The sequence below is a fragment of the Rattus norvegicus genome, chromosome 3, assembly GCF_036323735.1.
Source record: "Rattus norvegicus strain BN/NHsdMcwi chromosome 3, GRCr8, whole genome shotgun sequence".
NCBI classification, from domain to species: Eukaryota; Metazoa; Chordata; class Mammalia; order Rodentia; family Muridae; genus Rattus; species Rattus norvegicus.
The window spans coordinates 42,445,614-42,463,740 of NC_086021.1; the positions used below are offsets into that span (position 1 = coordinate 42,445,614).

General features: G+C 41.9%; 1 protein-coding gene across 16 annotated transcripts in view; it reads right to left on the reverse strand.

Moving 5' to 3' along the window:
- Dennd1a (DENN domain containing 1A) overlaps positions 1-16,203 on the reverse strand; it is a 487,315-nt gene extending 471,112 nt beyond the window's left edge. For 3 of the 16 annotated variants that reach the window (XM_039105292.2, XM_039105287.2, XM_039105285.2), the window contains exon 1: positions 15,929-16,203. In XM_039105292.2, the coding sequence (XP_038961220.1) occupies positions 15,929-15,964 (36 nt within the window). In that variant the 5' untranslated portion in view covers positions 15,965-16,203. Of the gene's footprint in view, positions 1-15,899 lie in introns of all 16 variants that reach the window. The other 13 variants (XM_063283985.1, XM_063283986.1, XM_039105289.2 and 10 more) reach the window with 10 other exon arrangements.
- Positions 16,204-18,127: the final 1,924 nt, after the last annotated feature.

An 18,127-nucleotide genomic window follows, 5' to 3' on the forward strand; every position in this document is an offset into this window, starting at 1 on the left:
TCCAACTTTTAACTCTAAAAGTTACCCATGGACAGTAACATGAAACTTAACATAACCCAAATTAGCATAGTCATTTACTCCAGGCAATCTTAATACCCTTCCTCTCCTATGGCCCATATCTCCTAGCATTCTTACGTGTGTGTGTGTGTGTGTGTGTGTGTGTGTGTGTGTGTGTGTGTGTGTGTGGTGCTGGGTACTTTGCAAGTGCTCTACATCCCCAATGGTAAAGTTGAGGGGCAATTCTGCCACCCTAAACATCCATGTCCACATAAATTACTAATCAAGGTTGAGAAAAAAGGCATTTGTTACCTGCTGTCAAGAACCTGGTTTACTTTTTAAGCATTCCTACAAGCCTGCTGTTGCAGTGTCTCCTACAACTTGAGCTTGTATTCTGCAGATAAATCAAAGCAAAAATGATAGCCCAGAGACTAGGAGATAATGGAATCAATTCAGTAAAGTAGTGACAAGGGCCTGCCAGGATTGCATCACAGATGACTACACAGACTGAAACAGAAAGCAGGGGAGGGGACCCTAGAAGGCAAGGGGAGGAACTTCCAAAAATGAAATCAATCAATCACATTATTTCTCCCCCTCTATCCCCCTCCCCGCCTCTGAAACATGTTCTATTATGTAGTTCTAGCTGGACTAGATGGACTAGGAAATCCTGGAAGAGGAAAGGAAGAAAAAGAATACTATTTTAGGAAACAAGATCCCCCAAAGTAATGGCAGACTTTACTGTACTGCACAAATAAATGCAAAACTATTTAAATATACATTTGAAGCTAATAATAAAGGTAGGATTAGGATAATGTTAAATTCTGGATCAACTGTAAAAAAAGCTCACTAGGCCCTAATGTTAACATCCTTCTCCAAACAGGAAAAAAAAATATTATTCTAATGCCCTATACACCCTAGTAGAAATAAATTCTTATTTTTAAATATTCAAAACAAACACTCTACATCTAGAGTTAAAACAAAGATGAGGCATTGAAAACTTGGCTCTGGTCATACATCAAAATTTAAATAATGGCACATTGCTATCACCACTCATGAGGCAGAGGCAGAGGCAGGAGGATCATAAACACAGTCTGAACTACATACGTGAAATCCTGTCTCAAAACACTAAAAGGGAGGAAGAAAGGAGAGAGGAGGGAAAAGAAGAAGTTAGGAAGGAAGGAAAACAAAACACAAAAAGAAAGGCACTATAAAGGCACTCAGTTTTCATCTTAGGGAATCAGTAGTTACTGTCTAAGATTAATTAACAGACAGATTTATCTAAGGTTATGGGTGAATCAACAACTAAAAATAGGATTGGTTAACGGAGTTTGTCTCCAAACAAGAATGGAAAAGTGCAGGGTAAAGGGCTTATTTTTTTATGAACTTATCAAGATTTGATTTTGTGTACTTAAAACTTTGATTTAAAATTTTTTGAGAAGTCTCAGGCTGTCCCAACAAGCCTGCAACTCACCGCATAGCAGAAGATGGCCTTGAACTTTTGATCTTCCTGCCTTAATCTACTAAGTGCCAGGATTAAAGATGCACATCAGCGCACCTGCTCTACGCCATGCTGAGGATCAAATCCATGCCAGGCAAGCACTCTACTGAGTTACATCCCCAGCCCAATCAAAATGCCGTTTAAGGTGTGACAAATACATTCTGTTGACAAAGATATAAGCGTAACAGCACTTTGTCACAGCACTTTCCTGTGACAGTGAGAGCTAACACAAATCATGTGGAAAAGAACATCGAGCAAAATTACAGAATGACTTCGTGTTCTTCTTCCAGCACTGGGAATCAAACCAAAAGTTTTGGGTATGCTACCCAAGTTTCACTGAAGAGCTATAATACCCCCCCCGTCCTAAACTTTCATTCGACCCACTATTCCATCCTAAAAAGTACAATATACATATTGTACTCAAGAGTATTGAATTCTGCAACATTTGTAACTTACTCATCCTATGAAACGGGCTGAATAAATCATGGTTCATCTACTTAATGAATGCTATGCTGTGTATAGAGAAGGAAAGGTGGTTTCTACACATTGCTAAGAGCCATCTCTTTACAGGATGAAAAAAAGTCAAAAGGAGAATGCTACTACTACTCATTTGAAGGCCTGACTACTCATTTGAAAATGCATGAATATACTGCATGTTTGCCTTTTGTAGTCACTTTTAGTGAAATGACAAAAGTCTAAAACCAAACTAGTTACCTATGGAGAAGAGAAGCAAAGGGGAATGAAGCAGAGATTCTTCCATGAATATACCTCTCCTGTAGCTTTATCTTTGAAGCCATATTATATGTGATGATAAAAACAAGTACAATTGTCTTTTAAAAAGCAATTCCAGCAGTTCCTTATAGAGCTGCAGCAAATAGCTCTGTTAGGTCTGCCCACCTTTCTAACTCAGACTCTTAACCACCTCCTCCTCCTCCTCCTCCTCCTCCTCCTCCTCCTCCTCCTCCTCTTCCTCCTCCTCCTCTTCCTCCTCCTCCTCTTCCTCCTCTTCTTCCTCCTCCTCCTCTTCCTCCTCCTCCTCCTCTTCCTCCTCCTCCTCTTCTTCTTCTCCTTTTTTCTCCTTCTTTCTTCTTCTTCTTCTTCTTCTTCTTCTTCTTCTTCTTCTTCTTCTTCTTCTTCTTCTTCTTTTCTTCTTCTTCTCCTTCTTTTTTCTTCTTCTTCTCTTCTCTCTCCCCCCCCAATACTGGTTGTAATCTCTTCATTACTCTTTTTCTCTGAAGCTATCTATCCCCCACTTCCACCATGGTTTTCTCTCTCTTCCTTTTCTCCATCTTCCTCCTTGGGCAGGTGCTAAAATTTACAGCTTGCCTGCCCTAAGGTTGTTCTTTTAAATTCTAATAAAATTATCCATGAGCTTAAAAAAAGCAACTCCCCAAAAGATTAAAACTGTTTAAAGCCAACTATATTTTAAGTTGGTGACACAACCACAAAGAAATGATTTGACTATACATTCTTTATAACCATGGATCAAAACAAATAAAAGCCTACCACATTAAATAATAATGGGCCTTCAAGATGACTCAGTAGGTAAAGTACCTGCTAAGCAACTGTCTTAGTCAGGGCTTCTAGTCTTGCACAAAACATCATGAAGCAAGTTGGCGAGGAAAGGGTTTATTCAGCTTACACTTCCACATTGCTGTTCATCACCAAAGGAAGTTAGGACTGGAACTCAAGCAGGTCAGGAAAGAGGAGCTGATGCAAAGGCCATGGAGGGATTACTTACTAGCTTGCTTCCCCTGCCTTGCTCAGCTTGCTTTCTTATAGAACCCAGGACGGCAACACTCACAATGGGCTGGGCCCTCACCCCCACCCCCCTTGATCACTAGTTGAGAAAATGCCTTACAGCTGGATCTCATGGAGGCACTTCCTCAACTGAAGCTCCTTTCTCTGTAATAATTCCAACTTGTGTCAAGTTGACACACAAAACTAGCCAATACAACCACCTATGTAAAAAAAACTAAACACAGTGATTGCATTTGTAATCCCAGCCCCAGTACCCAGTAGAGTGAAACAGGAGGCAGCAACAGCATTGGCTGAAAGCTTACCTATGCAGTGCAGTGGCAGAAAGAACTAGAGACCCTACTCAAAACCAAGGTGGAAGGAGAGAACCAATTCCCAAGAGCTTTTCTCTGACCCCTATATATGCAAATGGTACATGACTGCCTCACTTTCTTTCACTTTTTCTCTCTCCCTCCCCCTTCCTAGGTGGGCAGGCAGAAGGGGAATAAGCATAAATCTATTATAGTCTTGAGAGATAACAGGTTTCACAGGACTCAAGTTCAGTTCCCAACACCCATACTGGGCAGTTTTCAACTACCTGTAATGCCAGTTCCAAGGGAAATGGCTCAGCAGGTTAAAGTAAATGATTTATAAGCCTAGCCACCTGGGTTCATTCCGTTCCTAGAACCCACAGAAAGGTAGAAGATGAGCTCAGACTTCACAAAGTGGTCTTCTGACCTCCACATGAACACTGTGGCACACAAGCCCATACATATACATCATAGGCACAACAATAAAAAATAGCATTAAATAATAATAAATAGTCTAGAATAAAAAACTACAGGAAATGCCAGAGAGTTGTGAGAAATTAAATCTTTGAGCACAGTGTGGGAGACTGAGACATAAGGGTGATGAAGGTAAATAAAACTGCTGTATCTGAAACTGGGAAAGACTGATGTGAACACAGCAAACAATCCACACTTCACTAAGAAGGCAGGCCTCATTACATAGCTCAGACGAGGCAGAAACTCAGAAATTCTTTTGTTTCAGCCTCTCAAGAGCTGGGCTTTTTAAAAATGTGTGGCACCATGCCCAGAATAATACAGCTCATCTTTAAGTACACACACATTCATATTCTCTCTCTCTCTCTCTCTCTCTCTCTCTCTCTCTCTCTCTCTCTCTTTTTCCTAGTTTTGACCTCTTGAAAACCCTAGAGGTAACAACTGACCCAATAGCAAACCTTCCCACATGAAAAATAAAACTCCTCACGGCCAAACCAAGATCACTAAGGCCATTTCCCACCATAAGTAGGTAGGACTCCTAAGAAGATACAGGTCTGGAGCAAGAAACACTTAATAACCCTAAAACATCTTATGACAAAACCAAAAAAAACAAAACTCTAAGAAACTCCTAGGACCCTGTCAAAAAGACATTAAGCATTTACTTGAAACTCCCAATAAACAACAACCAAAAAAGGGACAAATTCAACATCAGCAAGGATAATAACTGTGATAGCTTGGGGGGCCAAATAAGATTACATAAGTGCATTTAAAGGGGCATCCCCCCAATAAAAAAATTATCTTCTGGGGGTTGGGGATTTAGCTCAGTGGTAGAGCGCTTGCCTAGCAACCGCAAGGTCCTGGGTTCGGTCCCCAGCTCCAGAAAAAAAAAAAAAAAAAAAAAAAGAAAGAAAGAAAAAAAATTATCTTCTGAAATTCAAGGAATCTGTATGAAATTTAAGGAAAACAAGCACCCATCCTATATTTCTGGTGTGAACTGTATGAAAGGTCATTGAAAGGTTGATATGGAAAAGGTTTTCTTTATAGTAGCATTCAAGCATTCCAACTGACAGAAGAGATAACAGAAACAGAATATGGCATCTGACCACCCTAGCCACTTAAACCAGGAGAGTAAACCAGATACCTACCATGTGCCACCTGGTAAAAGGCCATTATCACCTATCGATTCTTGCCAAGAAAATAAACTTGAATCTCACCAACTCACTCATTCTAACTACCAAGTTATAAAAATATAAAAGATAGAGGAACATATTAAACAAACCATGAGGATTTAATGGAATACATAGAACCAACAGTTCACTTTTCTATAAGAACTAAATTGCAGAGACAGGAATGGTGGTATACACCTCTAATCATAGCACTTGCGAAGCAGAGGCAGGCAGATCTCTGTGAACTCGGAGCCAGCCTAATCTACATAGTGAGTTCTAGGACAGCTAGGGCCGTGTAGAGAGACTGAGAGAAACTGGAAAAAGAAAAAAAGATTTGAGATACCAACCAGATACAGTGTATGACATCAGCATATTCAAACAAAACTGTTTTGTAAAATGAGAAGAGCAAGAGAGCACAGTAAATAAAGATTCTTGCCATCTGAACAAGCCTGAACATCAAGTTCTATCCCCAGAACCCACAGGTGCGAGAAAACGAACTCCACAAAGTTATCCTGACTTACACACTTACACACACACACACACCTACACACACACATACACATACACACACACACAATCATCATCATCATCCATGATGTACCCATACATCATATGCAAACTCAAAATAAACTAAACATTTTTAAGCCAAAGAATCATGAAATGCTAAATATATATTTAATAATACTAAAGAACTCTTGTATTTTAGGTGTAGCATTATTGTTTAAAAGGATCTTTCAGATCTTCCAGGGACAGGAAAATATTTAAGGATGATGTGTCATTTGGAATTTGATTCAGAATAATCCAGAACACTGGAAGGTGGAAGGAGTTACAAACCATTACCCATTAATGAAACTAAAGCTATAAATTAATGGGTTGAAATTGAGTAATAAGAGTGATTTGGGAGTTCATTATGCTGCACTATTTTTACAAATGTTTATTTTCCTATATATAACCATTTTTTAAAATATAACTCTAAGCACCATGGGAAATGACTGAATACTGATACCAGCTAAGATAAAATATAAATTATTAATGTCTTTTAGAAAATGGAATAAGGGGCTGGGGATTTAGCTCAGTGGTAGAGCGCTTACCTAGGAAGCGCAAGGCCCTGGGTTCGGTCCCCAGCTCCGAAAAAAAAGAACCAAAAAAAAAAAAAAAAAAAAAGAAAATGGAATAAAAATGTCCAGTATTTATGAGAACATGAAATGTTCTAAAGTGTTGCAATTCTGATTACTTACATGCTCATCTGATCTCCCCAACTAGAAGAGGAAGAACAATATTCAGATATCAGGGTCTCAGGCCTTCAAATAAATCCAGTAAAACATACCATGCATCTTAACTATCTCACTAACTGAATCAAGTATTTTTTTTTAAAAATACATTGTTGTAAATACATTCATTATATATATGTATGTATATATATATACATATATAACACATATGTATATGTATGTATGTGTATATACATATGTCAGCATGTTTTTTCCTCATCAACAATACTCCTGATAGCTGTCTAGATAATCACATCACATCTCTGCTGAGGGCTAGACCAGGTTTTGGTTCTCACAACCGTTACATGACATATTCACTTTCTTTTACAAATTTTACATTCACACACACACACACACACACGGAAGGAAGGAGTAGAAGAGAGAGAGACTCAGAATTTAGCACTAAGAGACAGTATGTAAGTTCTAACTAAGCTGGTTATGTCATAGACATTTGGGGAAGGGGGTTGTTCCTTCAGCACTAAATCCCTTAGTCCAGCTTCTCTCACACCCTGGAGTACAAGCTCAGCTAGGACTCAAACAGCATCTTCTCTAGATTGATTTCCTTCCGTTCAGTTATTCACAAGGCCTAAGCAATATCAACACAACATCCCTGAACCCTTTCCTGTGGCTAACAGTTCAAAAAGTGTTTCTTTCTGCTGCTTTCTCTTTCAAAATCTGCCATAGACAGATTCCCTTCTTGCAGCTTAAACCAGTCTACTTTAAGTCTTGTCTATCAGAGCTCATGCCTTCACTGTGGGGCTCTTAAAGGTTCCTTCCCTTCCCCACGTGGTAATGAGCACCTTTAATCCCAGCACCAGGGAGGCAGGAGGCAGAGGCAGATGGATCTCTGCTCAAGGCCAGCCTGTTTTGCAGAATGAGCTCCAGTACAGCCAGGGGACACACAAAAACAAAACAAAGCAATCCTTCCTTTCTCAATGCAAACCAAAATAACTTCTCCCAAGTGTGAATGCACCCTGCGCCGATCCTTACCTTATGAACATCCCATGTAAAATATAACTTAACGAAGTTTACTAGATCATCTTCACTGATCCCTTGGGTCCAGAACCTCCTGTCACATCTACCTAAAATCTCCCTAAAAATCCATCCCTTTTCTTTCCACTGCCAAAACCTCAAATCAGGCCTTCATCCCCTGCAGCATAAACTACTGCACAGTTCCACAGTCCATCCGCATTCCTTTCCCCACACACACTCCTGTCAGTAAAAACTAAGTAAACACTTTACATATATCCACCTATAAACTCAAATGGTTCATTATTACATTAATAAGTTAGAAAATACAGAAGTCCTGAAAGTTAAAATAGGTCTTTTCCCATGTTCCACTGGATCTTCTTGTGCAACCCAGGCATGCCATTGTTTGGCCACTTCACTCTAAGCTGCTGCTGCTAGTAGTTTACTTAAAAGCCCCAGCGAGACCTCATTACAGCTCTCACCCAATTCTTCAATGGCACAAGCCTATTTTTTTCAAGTCCATATCTTGTAATCTGTGTCTGTGTATGTATGGGGGTGGGAGGGGTATGTATAAAACTCATGTCCTTCCTGTATTTCAGCAACACTTTTTATCTCCCTCTGACTTTTGCAAAGTCTTCTCTGTCTGGATTGCCATTGCTCATGACAGCTGCTGATGTGTATTTAACTAAATGGTATATATAGCCTAACAGACAAATTCTTGGAATGTCACCTGTCTTTTCAACAGGAACAAATACATCCTGAACATAATTCTTCCTTGCTTTTATTTGGAACAGCTTTTTTTTTTAAGATTTATTTATTTTATTTATATGAGCACACTGTAGCTGTCTTCAGACGCACCAGAAGAGGACATCAGCTCTCATTACAGATGGTTGTGAGCCACCATGTGGTTGCTGGGAATTGAACTCAGGACCTCTGGAAGGGCAGTCAGTGCTCTTAACCACTGAGCCACCTCACCAGCCCTGGAACAGTTTTTTAAAAGAAAAAAAAAAAAAAGAGTCTGGTATTGAGCAGTGTCGACACAGACCTTTAATCTCAGCACTCAGGAGGCAGACAGGTGGATCTCTGAGTTCAAGGTTTACAAAATGAGTTCCAAGGACAGTCATGACTACAAAGAAAAATGCTGTCTCAAAAAAAGAAAAAAAAGGAAAAGAAAGAATCTAGTTTCTTCTCAATACTTAAACGCATAATGAAAATATATTCTGGAGAACTGTGCAGTTGGGTAATATTTGACCATCACAGAAAAGCCACTTTACAGGTTTTTTTTTTTTGTTGTTGTTGTTTTCTTTTTTTCGGAGCTGGGGACCGAACCCAGGGCCTTGCGCTTGCTAGGCAAGCGCTCTACCACTGAGCTAAATCCCCAACCCCCACTTTACAGTTTTATTGTATACCAGATCCTATCAATCCTTATCCAAAATGTCCTTGTGTGGCACATGACTATGCCTAGAATGAATGAATTCAGTAAGAGTAATGGAGATCGACTTTGGTTGGTTGTTTCTTCCTTATTTATCTTTCCAAATCCCAACAAACACCTCCTAAGCAAAAAGGATGTTGCAAGTCCAGGGATTAGTTCTCCAAGGGCCATGAAAAAAGTTAACCTTTGAAACTGCAACCAGCATTCCAGTCAGAAACTCATACAGACTTAACAGCCTGAATAAAAACATTTACCGTCCCTGTTTCAACCTTCCTGACTGCAACAGCTCAGAATGGAAGCACAGAATAACACAAAAACACTGTTCGAAATTTCATAAAATGTCAACAGGCTGGAGAGATGGCTCAGCAGTTAAGAGCACTGACTGTTCTTCCAGAGATCCTGAGTTCAACTCCCAGCAACCACATGGTAGCTCACAATCATCTGTAATGGGCATTCAATGTCCTCTTCTAGTGTGTCTGAAGACAGTGTACCCACATAAATGAAATAAATAAATCTTTAAAAAAAAAATTCAACATGCTGACTCCAGGCTCTACTAACAGAAAGCCCAATCTCTGAGACTATCTTCCAGCCTTCCAGGTCCTTCTACCATCTGCTGTGGCTGGAATAGAAGTACTGTGCTGGAAAGGGAAGAGCTATTAGGGGAAGAAAGCACAAGAAAAGTCACATATCAACTCCCAGTGAGAAAGAAAGAAAGAAAGAAAGAAAGAAAGAAAGAAAGAAAGAAAGAAAGAAAGAAAGAAGGAGGAGGAGGAGGAGGGAGGGAGGGAGGGAGGGAGGGAGGGAGGGAGGGAGGGAGGGAGAAAAAAAAAAAAGCTGTTTGCCCATGCTCAAGTAAGCAACCCTAATTGAACTCAGTGGGATAGAGACACTTACACAAGGAGAAACTTGAAAGTAGTTGGAATCTAGGAGAAGAAAAAGTAATGGTGAGAAATATGATCAAAATATATCAGATATATGTATGAAATCTTTCCAAAATTTCCAATTTTTAAAAAGAAGCAAGTCTTTTCTCCATGCTTGACAACATTGAGAGGGGCTCATGTCCACTTTTAAGCCATCGGATCTCCATTAAGAACCCGCTTCTTTTCCAAGTCCTCCCTTTCTTTCAGTTCAAGTCTCAACCTCTTCTGATAATCCCATCTTTTCTGCTTTGACCCCATGTTTTCAACAGATTTAATTTGGATTAAATCAGAGCCACATGGAGGTACCAATTTACATCAGACGGCACAATGCTTTGGAAAATTATCTTAAGAGTTATGAAATTAGACCTAGCAATTCTACTTAGGTATAAATACTCAGGGAAAATGAAGCATATGTTCACACTAAATGTTCATACTAATACTTAGCAATGAAAAGGGAGGAACAACCAAAATGCCTAACAACGTGATGAAGGAAGAAGTAAAATGTGGTACATGTACACAATGGAATATGCCCCACAGGCCAGCCTGGTCTACAGGGTTACAGCCAAAGCTACACAGAGAAACTCTGCTGAATATAAATATAAAAATACATACATACATACATACATACATACATACATACATACATACATACATTCATACATAGTTAAAAGCCAGGCAGTGGTGGCATACACCATTAATCCCTGTACTCAAGAGGCAGAGACAGATGGTTTTATGCTCTGGACTGGTCTACAGAGCAAGTTCCAGGCCAGCCAGGACTACACAGAGAAACCCTGTTTCAAAACAAACAAACACACAAACAAAATATTACCCACAAAGAGAATACAATAATCCTTGAAACAATTATACAAAGGAAACGTAGCTATATACACAAAGGCTTAGGTATCATTTCATGTATATGAAATGCCCAGAACAAGTAAATTTATAGAAACTGAAATTAGATTAGTGATTACCTAGGATTGGAAGAGTTTGAAAGAATAAGAAGTGACTAGTGCTACAGTTTTGTTTTGTTTTGTTTTTTTAGGGTAATAGAATGCTCCAGAATTACATCATGCTGTTCACTCACACCTCTAAGAGACATACTAAAAACATTTAGCTTAAAAGATTTTATAAGACCTAGGGTGCTGCACACTTTTATTCCCAGCACTTAAGGATGTAAATGCATATGAGCCTCTGTTAGTTCACACCCAGACTGATCGACAAAGAGTTCCTCCAGGCCAATCCAGAGTACATAGAGAGATCCTATCTCAAAAATAAATTACTAAGTTTTATAGTATTCCCAGCTTAACCACGCTCTCATTCTGACCTCACCTAAACCCCCTTTTACATCATCAGCTCCTAAATCTTCCCCAGGGTTCTCTTGCTTTACCCTCAACTTGAAATAAATTCTTGCCCAAACTTGACATGACTACTACCTCGTCATTTTTTACTTCTGAGTCAAACGTCATCTCTACAGTAAGACCATCCCCCATCACTCTATCCAAAACAGGACAGCCATTGGGCATCCTCTCTCAGCATCTCCATTGCTTCTCAACACATCCACATTACTTTGTGAACTTACTCAGTTTACCTATCAGATCCACTAGTCTGCTAGTACCACAAAAACAAGAACCATCTATCTACCAGGCATGGTGACAGATGCCTTTAATCCCAGCACTCCAGAAGCAGAGGTAGGCAGATCTCTGTGAGTTCAAAACCTGTCTGGTCTACAGAACAGGACAGCCAGAAATACACAGAATACTCAAAAACAAACAAACAAAAAGAACCATGTCATCCCCACATTCCTCACATTTAAGTAACATTTTCATCTCCCTAATAGGCCTGCCCTCATATGTACCACTCTTGGTTGATTATCACAGTCACCATCACCACCCTTACCCCTTTAGGGCCCTTATTCATCTTGCAATGAAAGCATTCTCTCCCCCAAAGCCTTCTTCTCTTGACACTCCTTTGCACCCCCAGGGTAGCCAGCCACCTTCACTCTACCACCTAGTCATTGCTGGTAGGCCTGGTACCATAGCAATTATGTTGTTATACCTAGGGTTTGAAGAAGAAGAGGGGGCAGGGTGCTTTTATTTTGTACTTGTGCCTACTACTTTTAGAAAGCCTTAGGGCAAAAGAAAATCTTTTCATTTTTGTACCCCTAGGACTTGGCACATTGTCAGGCACAGTACTACTATGACTGATAACAGCTAACATTTATTAGATGTGTGCTTGACACTTCTTGGTTGTGTAGTAAGAGAGTAAATGAATTAATCAGTTCCTCCAATACCAACCTCAAGGTCGGTCTGATGGGGACAGCAGAATAGCATAAGGGCTAATTCAGACTACCACAAGGCCAAAGCTGTTGGCCTACCCTGTTCCTATGCCTTCAAATCTTAAAGTATGCTTTTCTCAGAGTCCATTAATGTCAGGTCTCTTCAAACTCACTTAAAACACTTCCTTCCATTACTTACAACCCACTTCCTGGACTTGGTGCCTGGAAGCAATTTCTAGGATGTCACCACAAGCAATATTAAACTGCCTCACAGTTTCCTGCTGTGCATCTGCATTATCAGTTAAATTGCCTCATATTAACCACATTCCAGTCCACAGGGATCACTGAAACACTAAATAAGATTTAAACATACCTGTCCAAGAATGTCACTTAGCACTGTTCCTTTTATGCCGCTAGAAAATCTCTGCTTGGGCTGAAAGTTTAGATTTCCAGTGAATTACCTGAATATTGGTGACCTCTTTCCTTTGTCACTTAGATGTTTGGTTTGATTCAAGACAATGTGTCATTATTTAAAATGAACACAGACTAAACAAACTCTTGTTAGTAAAAATAAGTAATGTTCTGCCCAGACCAAGACAATCTGCCTTACACTTATTAAATACAAAAACTTTGAAGAGTTCTAATAGCAAATTGCTCTTTTTAATTCTATATACATTTCAATCTGAGAACTTAATGTCTCAGCATCTTAATTCAGATCCTATTTATTAAACACAGCTTATAAATTCGTCCTGGACAATTGTGCCAGTTCAAGTTTGACACAGGGAACTAAAAAACATATCTGGGGGCTGGGGATTTAGCTCAGTGGTAGAGCGCTTACCTAGGAAGCGCAAGGCCCTGGGTTCGGTCCCCAGCTCCGAAAAAAAGAACCAAAAAAAAAAAAAAAACATATCTGATAGTCCTTGCTCTCAAGAAATTTGTGTCTCACTTAATATAAGCCAATTGAGGAACAAGACTTGGCACTGCCATCCTAATGCGGTTACAAAAACACAGAGAGGTGCCTGACCTAGGATGGGGGTACAGACAGCTGGTAGGGAACTGATATCTTAAGCCTGTGGACTCCTACTCTCTCGAGTGAAAACAGTAATTAATAAGTAGGACCAGTGGACAGTTGTGTTTTATGAAATGATTTGCATTAAACATTACCATAACATGGTACCCAGCACAGAGTCTGCTGCAGCAGTTCCAGCTTCCTACCCTGAACAAACAGTAAATCACCTCCTGAATCTAAGAATGCACATGCTTTATCACGCATCATACTGCAGACACCAGCTTCACAATTACACACAGTGTTAGGTTTTAATCGATTTTTTTTTCTTTTTCTTTTTTTCTGAGCTGGGGACCGAACCCAGGGCCTTGCGCTTGCTAGGCAAGCGCTCTACCACTGAGCTAAATCCCCAGCCCCCGATTTTTATTTTTTAATACTGGGACATTGTTAAATCAGTCTTAACCCTTGGCCGTTAAAACTTTGTTCTCTGTTACCTGAAATGTGCCTTTCTATGACATTTCTGGCATAAAATACATAAGACTTGACAAGAAGGTGTAAAACAATCACTAAGTTCCTAATACAGGCCTGGCAGTCACATTGATCCTGTGTTTACCGCTCATAATGATCCTGCAGGCCCCTTCTACCCTAGGGAATCCAGATTCACAAATACACTGTCTCACTGCATGAGAAAGCTGGAATTTGAACCCAGATCTGATCTACACTGAGATAAGCAAAAGAAAGAGGGGCCTAGAGAATGATCAGTGCCCCCCCCACCTACCTACCTACCTACAAGGGGGTCAGCACAATTAGCCTCCACTTCAGCCAAGTGAATAACCTGAACACCTTCTGTTCTGCCTGACAGAATGGCCAGTAGCAACCAAAGCCATTTTCTCCAATGACAAGGCCTAAATTATTTCTTTACCTCCTGTCCCTCCATACTCCTATGACAGAAACTGCACAATTAATACTTGCTATTAAGTCACAACTAATTTTTATAACTTCTATTTTCATATTCTCTTTCAATCTCATCACAGTCTAACATATTTCCCAGGCCTTTTCCTTTTCTCTTTTAACCATTAAACAGTCTAGTTTGAAGATCAATAAGGCCATTCTTCATACTAATTTCACACTTGATGCAATTACACGCTTTGGTAAATTCCCTTACCCAAGTGCTCAGATATTACAGTGATGCATTCCACCAAACACACTTACAAAACATACTTGTCAACCTGCTACTGTCAAGAGTGAGAGCAGATAACAGCTAGTCACCTGAACTCATTCTATTTTATCGTTCACTCAAATGCCTCCAGTCCAGCAAGTCTCTGAATTTCTCTGGAACAAGAAAGGTAAGACACATCCTTGTGTTTTCTCTGCAACTCTGAGGTGACTTACAGAAAAGTGTTTATACGCGCTGTTGAAATTCCAAGTTTACAACCCTTACTTGAAGGCTGGAATTTAGCCTGGAGTGCCTTTTTAATCCAATAGTTCACAAACTAAATCACTTTACCTCCCCAGATTCTCAGACTCTTGTTTGTGTTATATTCTAACCCCCTCCTCCCTTTCCTATTAAAAAAAAAAAAAAAAAAAAAAAAAAAAAAGGTCTTCTTAAGCTTCCACATCCATTTTCATGAGCAAACTTTTCTAATTTCATTCAGCAGGTATCACAGGATTCCTGCAAAATATATAAGACACCTTTTGTAAACGAGAACCCTAACCGCTGGAGAACCTGAACAGCTGGGCAAGGGTCACACTGCATGTGCACCACTTGGACATGAGATGCAATGTTTGAATAATTATTAGATTTTTGCCCTTAAGGCCCTTCCTCTTTCAAACTTCCCTAGTACAATTCTCAAAATGCTGAAATAAACACATTCCACGGACTTTCCTTTAAGAGGGTTTATGGTATCTTGTGAATGCTGTTTTCCAGAAAAGCCTATGCTATCAACTTTGTTTTTAAATATCCTTAAGCAATTCTATTAGTCATAGAGGAAAAAAAGTGAACATTTGCTAATGATTAGAGAGAAAGCATCTGAGTTCTAGGGCTGAGGAAGGGAGTGCCCAGAAGAGGTCTTGGCTGGAAGGAGAGATAGAGACCAAAGCAATAACACCCAAATTGGACCACAGAAAAGTTGTACTTTCTAAAGTCAACTTGTAATGTTTCGGTGGGTACTAATGTTACAAATATCAACATTTTCACCAGAAAACTAAGGCTCAACCAGGGACTCCAAGCAAATGAAGGAGTGAGGGAATCTGTCAGATTGGATTATAAAACCTTTGCAAAATCAGGTGCTCAGTTACAACCTAAAGGTTTCTTCCTTCATAGCCTTCGGCCCTTGCTAGTATAGACAGTCAGATAAGAGGAAGAGACCGCAAAGGGCCTTCCTGTGCAGGCCATCCAGTCCTTAAATGTTCTAGAAGCCCCCTCCCTCTAAGAACCTCACACCACTTCTGTAATCGTTACAGGCCTCAAGCAGCCAGGCTGCAACCTCAGGACCTGCCAACTCTCGGGGTCGCCCCAAACACACCCTTATGAGGACTTGCTTCCGGAGACCTCCCCCCTCCCAGCAGCTGTATGACAGTTTTCTAGGGCTCCATACATCCCGCCAAAGGAGCCACCGCGTCACGTCAGCAGTTCCCGCCCTCAGGTGAGGAGGGGGACATCTGATCATCCGCGTCCCTCCACCCCGCGCGCACCCCGTCCCTGAGCCCTCCCGCATCGCCATGGCAACCGTCCCCCTCCCCGCCTGACGCCTCCACGCGGGGCGCCCCTCCGGTCCGGGCAACAAGTCCCCCCCAAGCTCGGTCCGCGGCCTGCAGCGATAGCCCAGCCTCGCCTCCCCACGCACCGGGCCCGGCTCCGCCCGGCCGCACTCACTTGATCCTGGAGCCCATGGTCCCGGGGCCTCCTCATGGACCCGCGGGCCCCGCTCGGCGCTGCGCTGCTCTGCCCGCCCGCCCGCGGCCGACCGGCCTCCCTCCGTCGCTCTCCCCGCCCCTTCCTCCCTTCCCTCAGGCAGGGGCCCGCCCGCTCGAGGCTCGCGCCCTTGCCGCCGCCGCTACTGTCGCCTCCCGGGGTTAAAGTACTCGCTACAGCCGGGCGAACGCCATGGTCGCCCGCGCGCGTCCCCGGCGCGCGCCGCCCCCCGTCTCTCACACCGCCGCCCCCTCCCGCCCGCGCCGCTGACCGCGGGGTCTGCTGGGAAGTGTAGTCCACTCGCAGGAGGCTGGCCCGGGTGGTCGGGGAAAACCGTACCAAGACACAGGTCTACCTGAAAGGCCTGAGGTTTCTCTAAGAGACCTAGGGACCTCTGTCTCACTGCTTTTCGTCCAGAAGAAACTTCCATCTGTCCCCAGAGGCCACTAAAGAAGCCTTCATCCACTCCTCAAGTGTAGAACTCTTGACAGGCTAAAGTTTGGGGTGTCTGAATTGGAGAGAAACAGTTGTCCTCCCCTCACGTATCCTTTAACTCAGGAACCCACAATTACTCTAGTTTCACTGAGTCAGGCTTCGGGGTTCTTGTTTCCCGAATTTGAAAAATGAAGTTCACAGACCATGGAGGTTTAGCTTTAAAGAGCTTTGTTGTTGTTTTGTTGTTGTTGTTGTTGTTTTGTTTTGTTTTGTTGTTGTTTTGTTGTTGTCGTCGTTTTGGGTTTTTGTGTTTTTTTTTAAGACATCCATAAGTGGGAGCTTGGGGAGGTGGGGGAGGAGCCTGCCCTTCCCAGGAAATGGGGTACCATAGAACTGCAGGCCAGGAGCTGAGGATGAGTTAGTCCAAATGTTTAACCTGTGGAACCAATGATTTTATTGGACTTTCTTATAAAGCATGAGTGAGGGTTGCTTACAGGAGTGTGGGTGACTCCAAAGCAGCTGCACTAGAAGATATCAACCCTACACGCCCTCATGATGGCGTACTTCTTTAATCCAAGCTCTTGGGAGGCAGAGGCTAGCAGATCTCTCTGAATTTGAGGCCAGCCTGGTCTACAGAGCTAGTTCCAGGAGGGCCAGGGCTGCACAGAGAAACTCTGTCTTTAAGAAGAAAAAATAAAAAAGTCTACCCTTAGCCTCCTATAATCTGCTACAATCTGTGTTCTCTAGCACCTCCCCAGGCCCAGAGGAACGTGCAATTAAAGTAGGTTGCATACAAATGGCTGGGAGGACCAGGTGGGAGTCTTCTCTGATAAAATGTTACCAACCAACAGGCCTGTTCCTGATGATCTTCAGCAAGCAGGCTCAGCTGTGATGACCAGGTTCTACAACCAATCACCGAAGTGAGAATATTCTGGAAATATCTGAGGGAATTTCCAGATTAGTTTAATTCAGAAGGGTGGCTTCTTCCATGGACTGACTTAAAAGAACAGGGAAGCTACAAGGCAGTCTCTCCCTCCCCTCCCCCCTTCCCCCCCCTCTCTCTCCCTCTCTCTGCTTCCTGACTGGATTCACGTTGTGTCCAGCAACTATGAGACCCTACGTAGCCTTTTTTTTTTTTTTTTTTTTTTTTTTTGAGACAGGATTTTACTATCCAGCTACCCGGCCTTGGTTGGCTCAGAACTCACAGAGAGATATACCTGCCTCTGCTTCCTGAGTGCTGCTGGCCTTAAAGGCATGCGCCACCACACCTACTCTTTGCTTGCTTTAGTCAGGTCTTTCATCACAAGAAAAATGGGACTAATAGAGGACCTGAACGGTGGCTCAGCAAGGGTCCCTGCTTCCTTTATTGGTCATTATAACCTGAAACTTCCTCTGATCACAACAGTCCCTGAAAGAAATTAACCAAAAGGAAACTATTTGAGAGCCAGGATCATCAACCTGCTACCTATCCCTGCCAGGCCCCTGAGAGACTCACTTTCATGAACCCTGATTTCGTGTCCTCTAGGTCTGGAGGGGTCTCGAAGTAATAATGACAGATCCATTTAGTGGGGGCATGAGTGCATATCCTCTATAAATTAGGCACAGTCTGCCCCAGGCCAGGTTCCTGCCAATCCTCATGATGATTGTCCTCTGTTTTGCAAAGAGGAAATTGAGGCATATTCCCTGGGGTGATACAAGTAACAACAAGTGAAGCCAGGGGGTCAA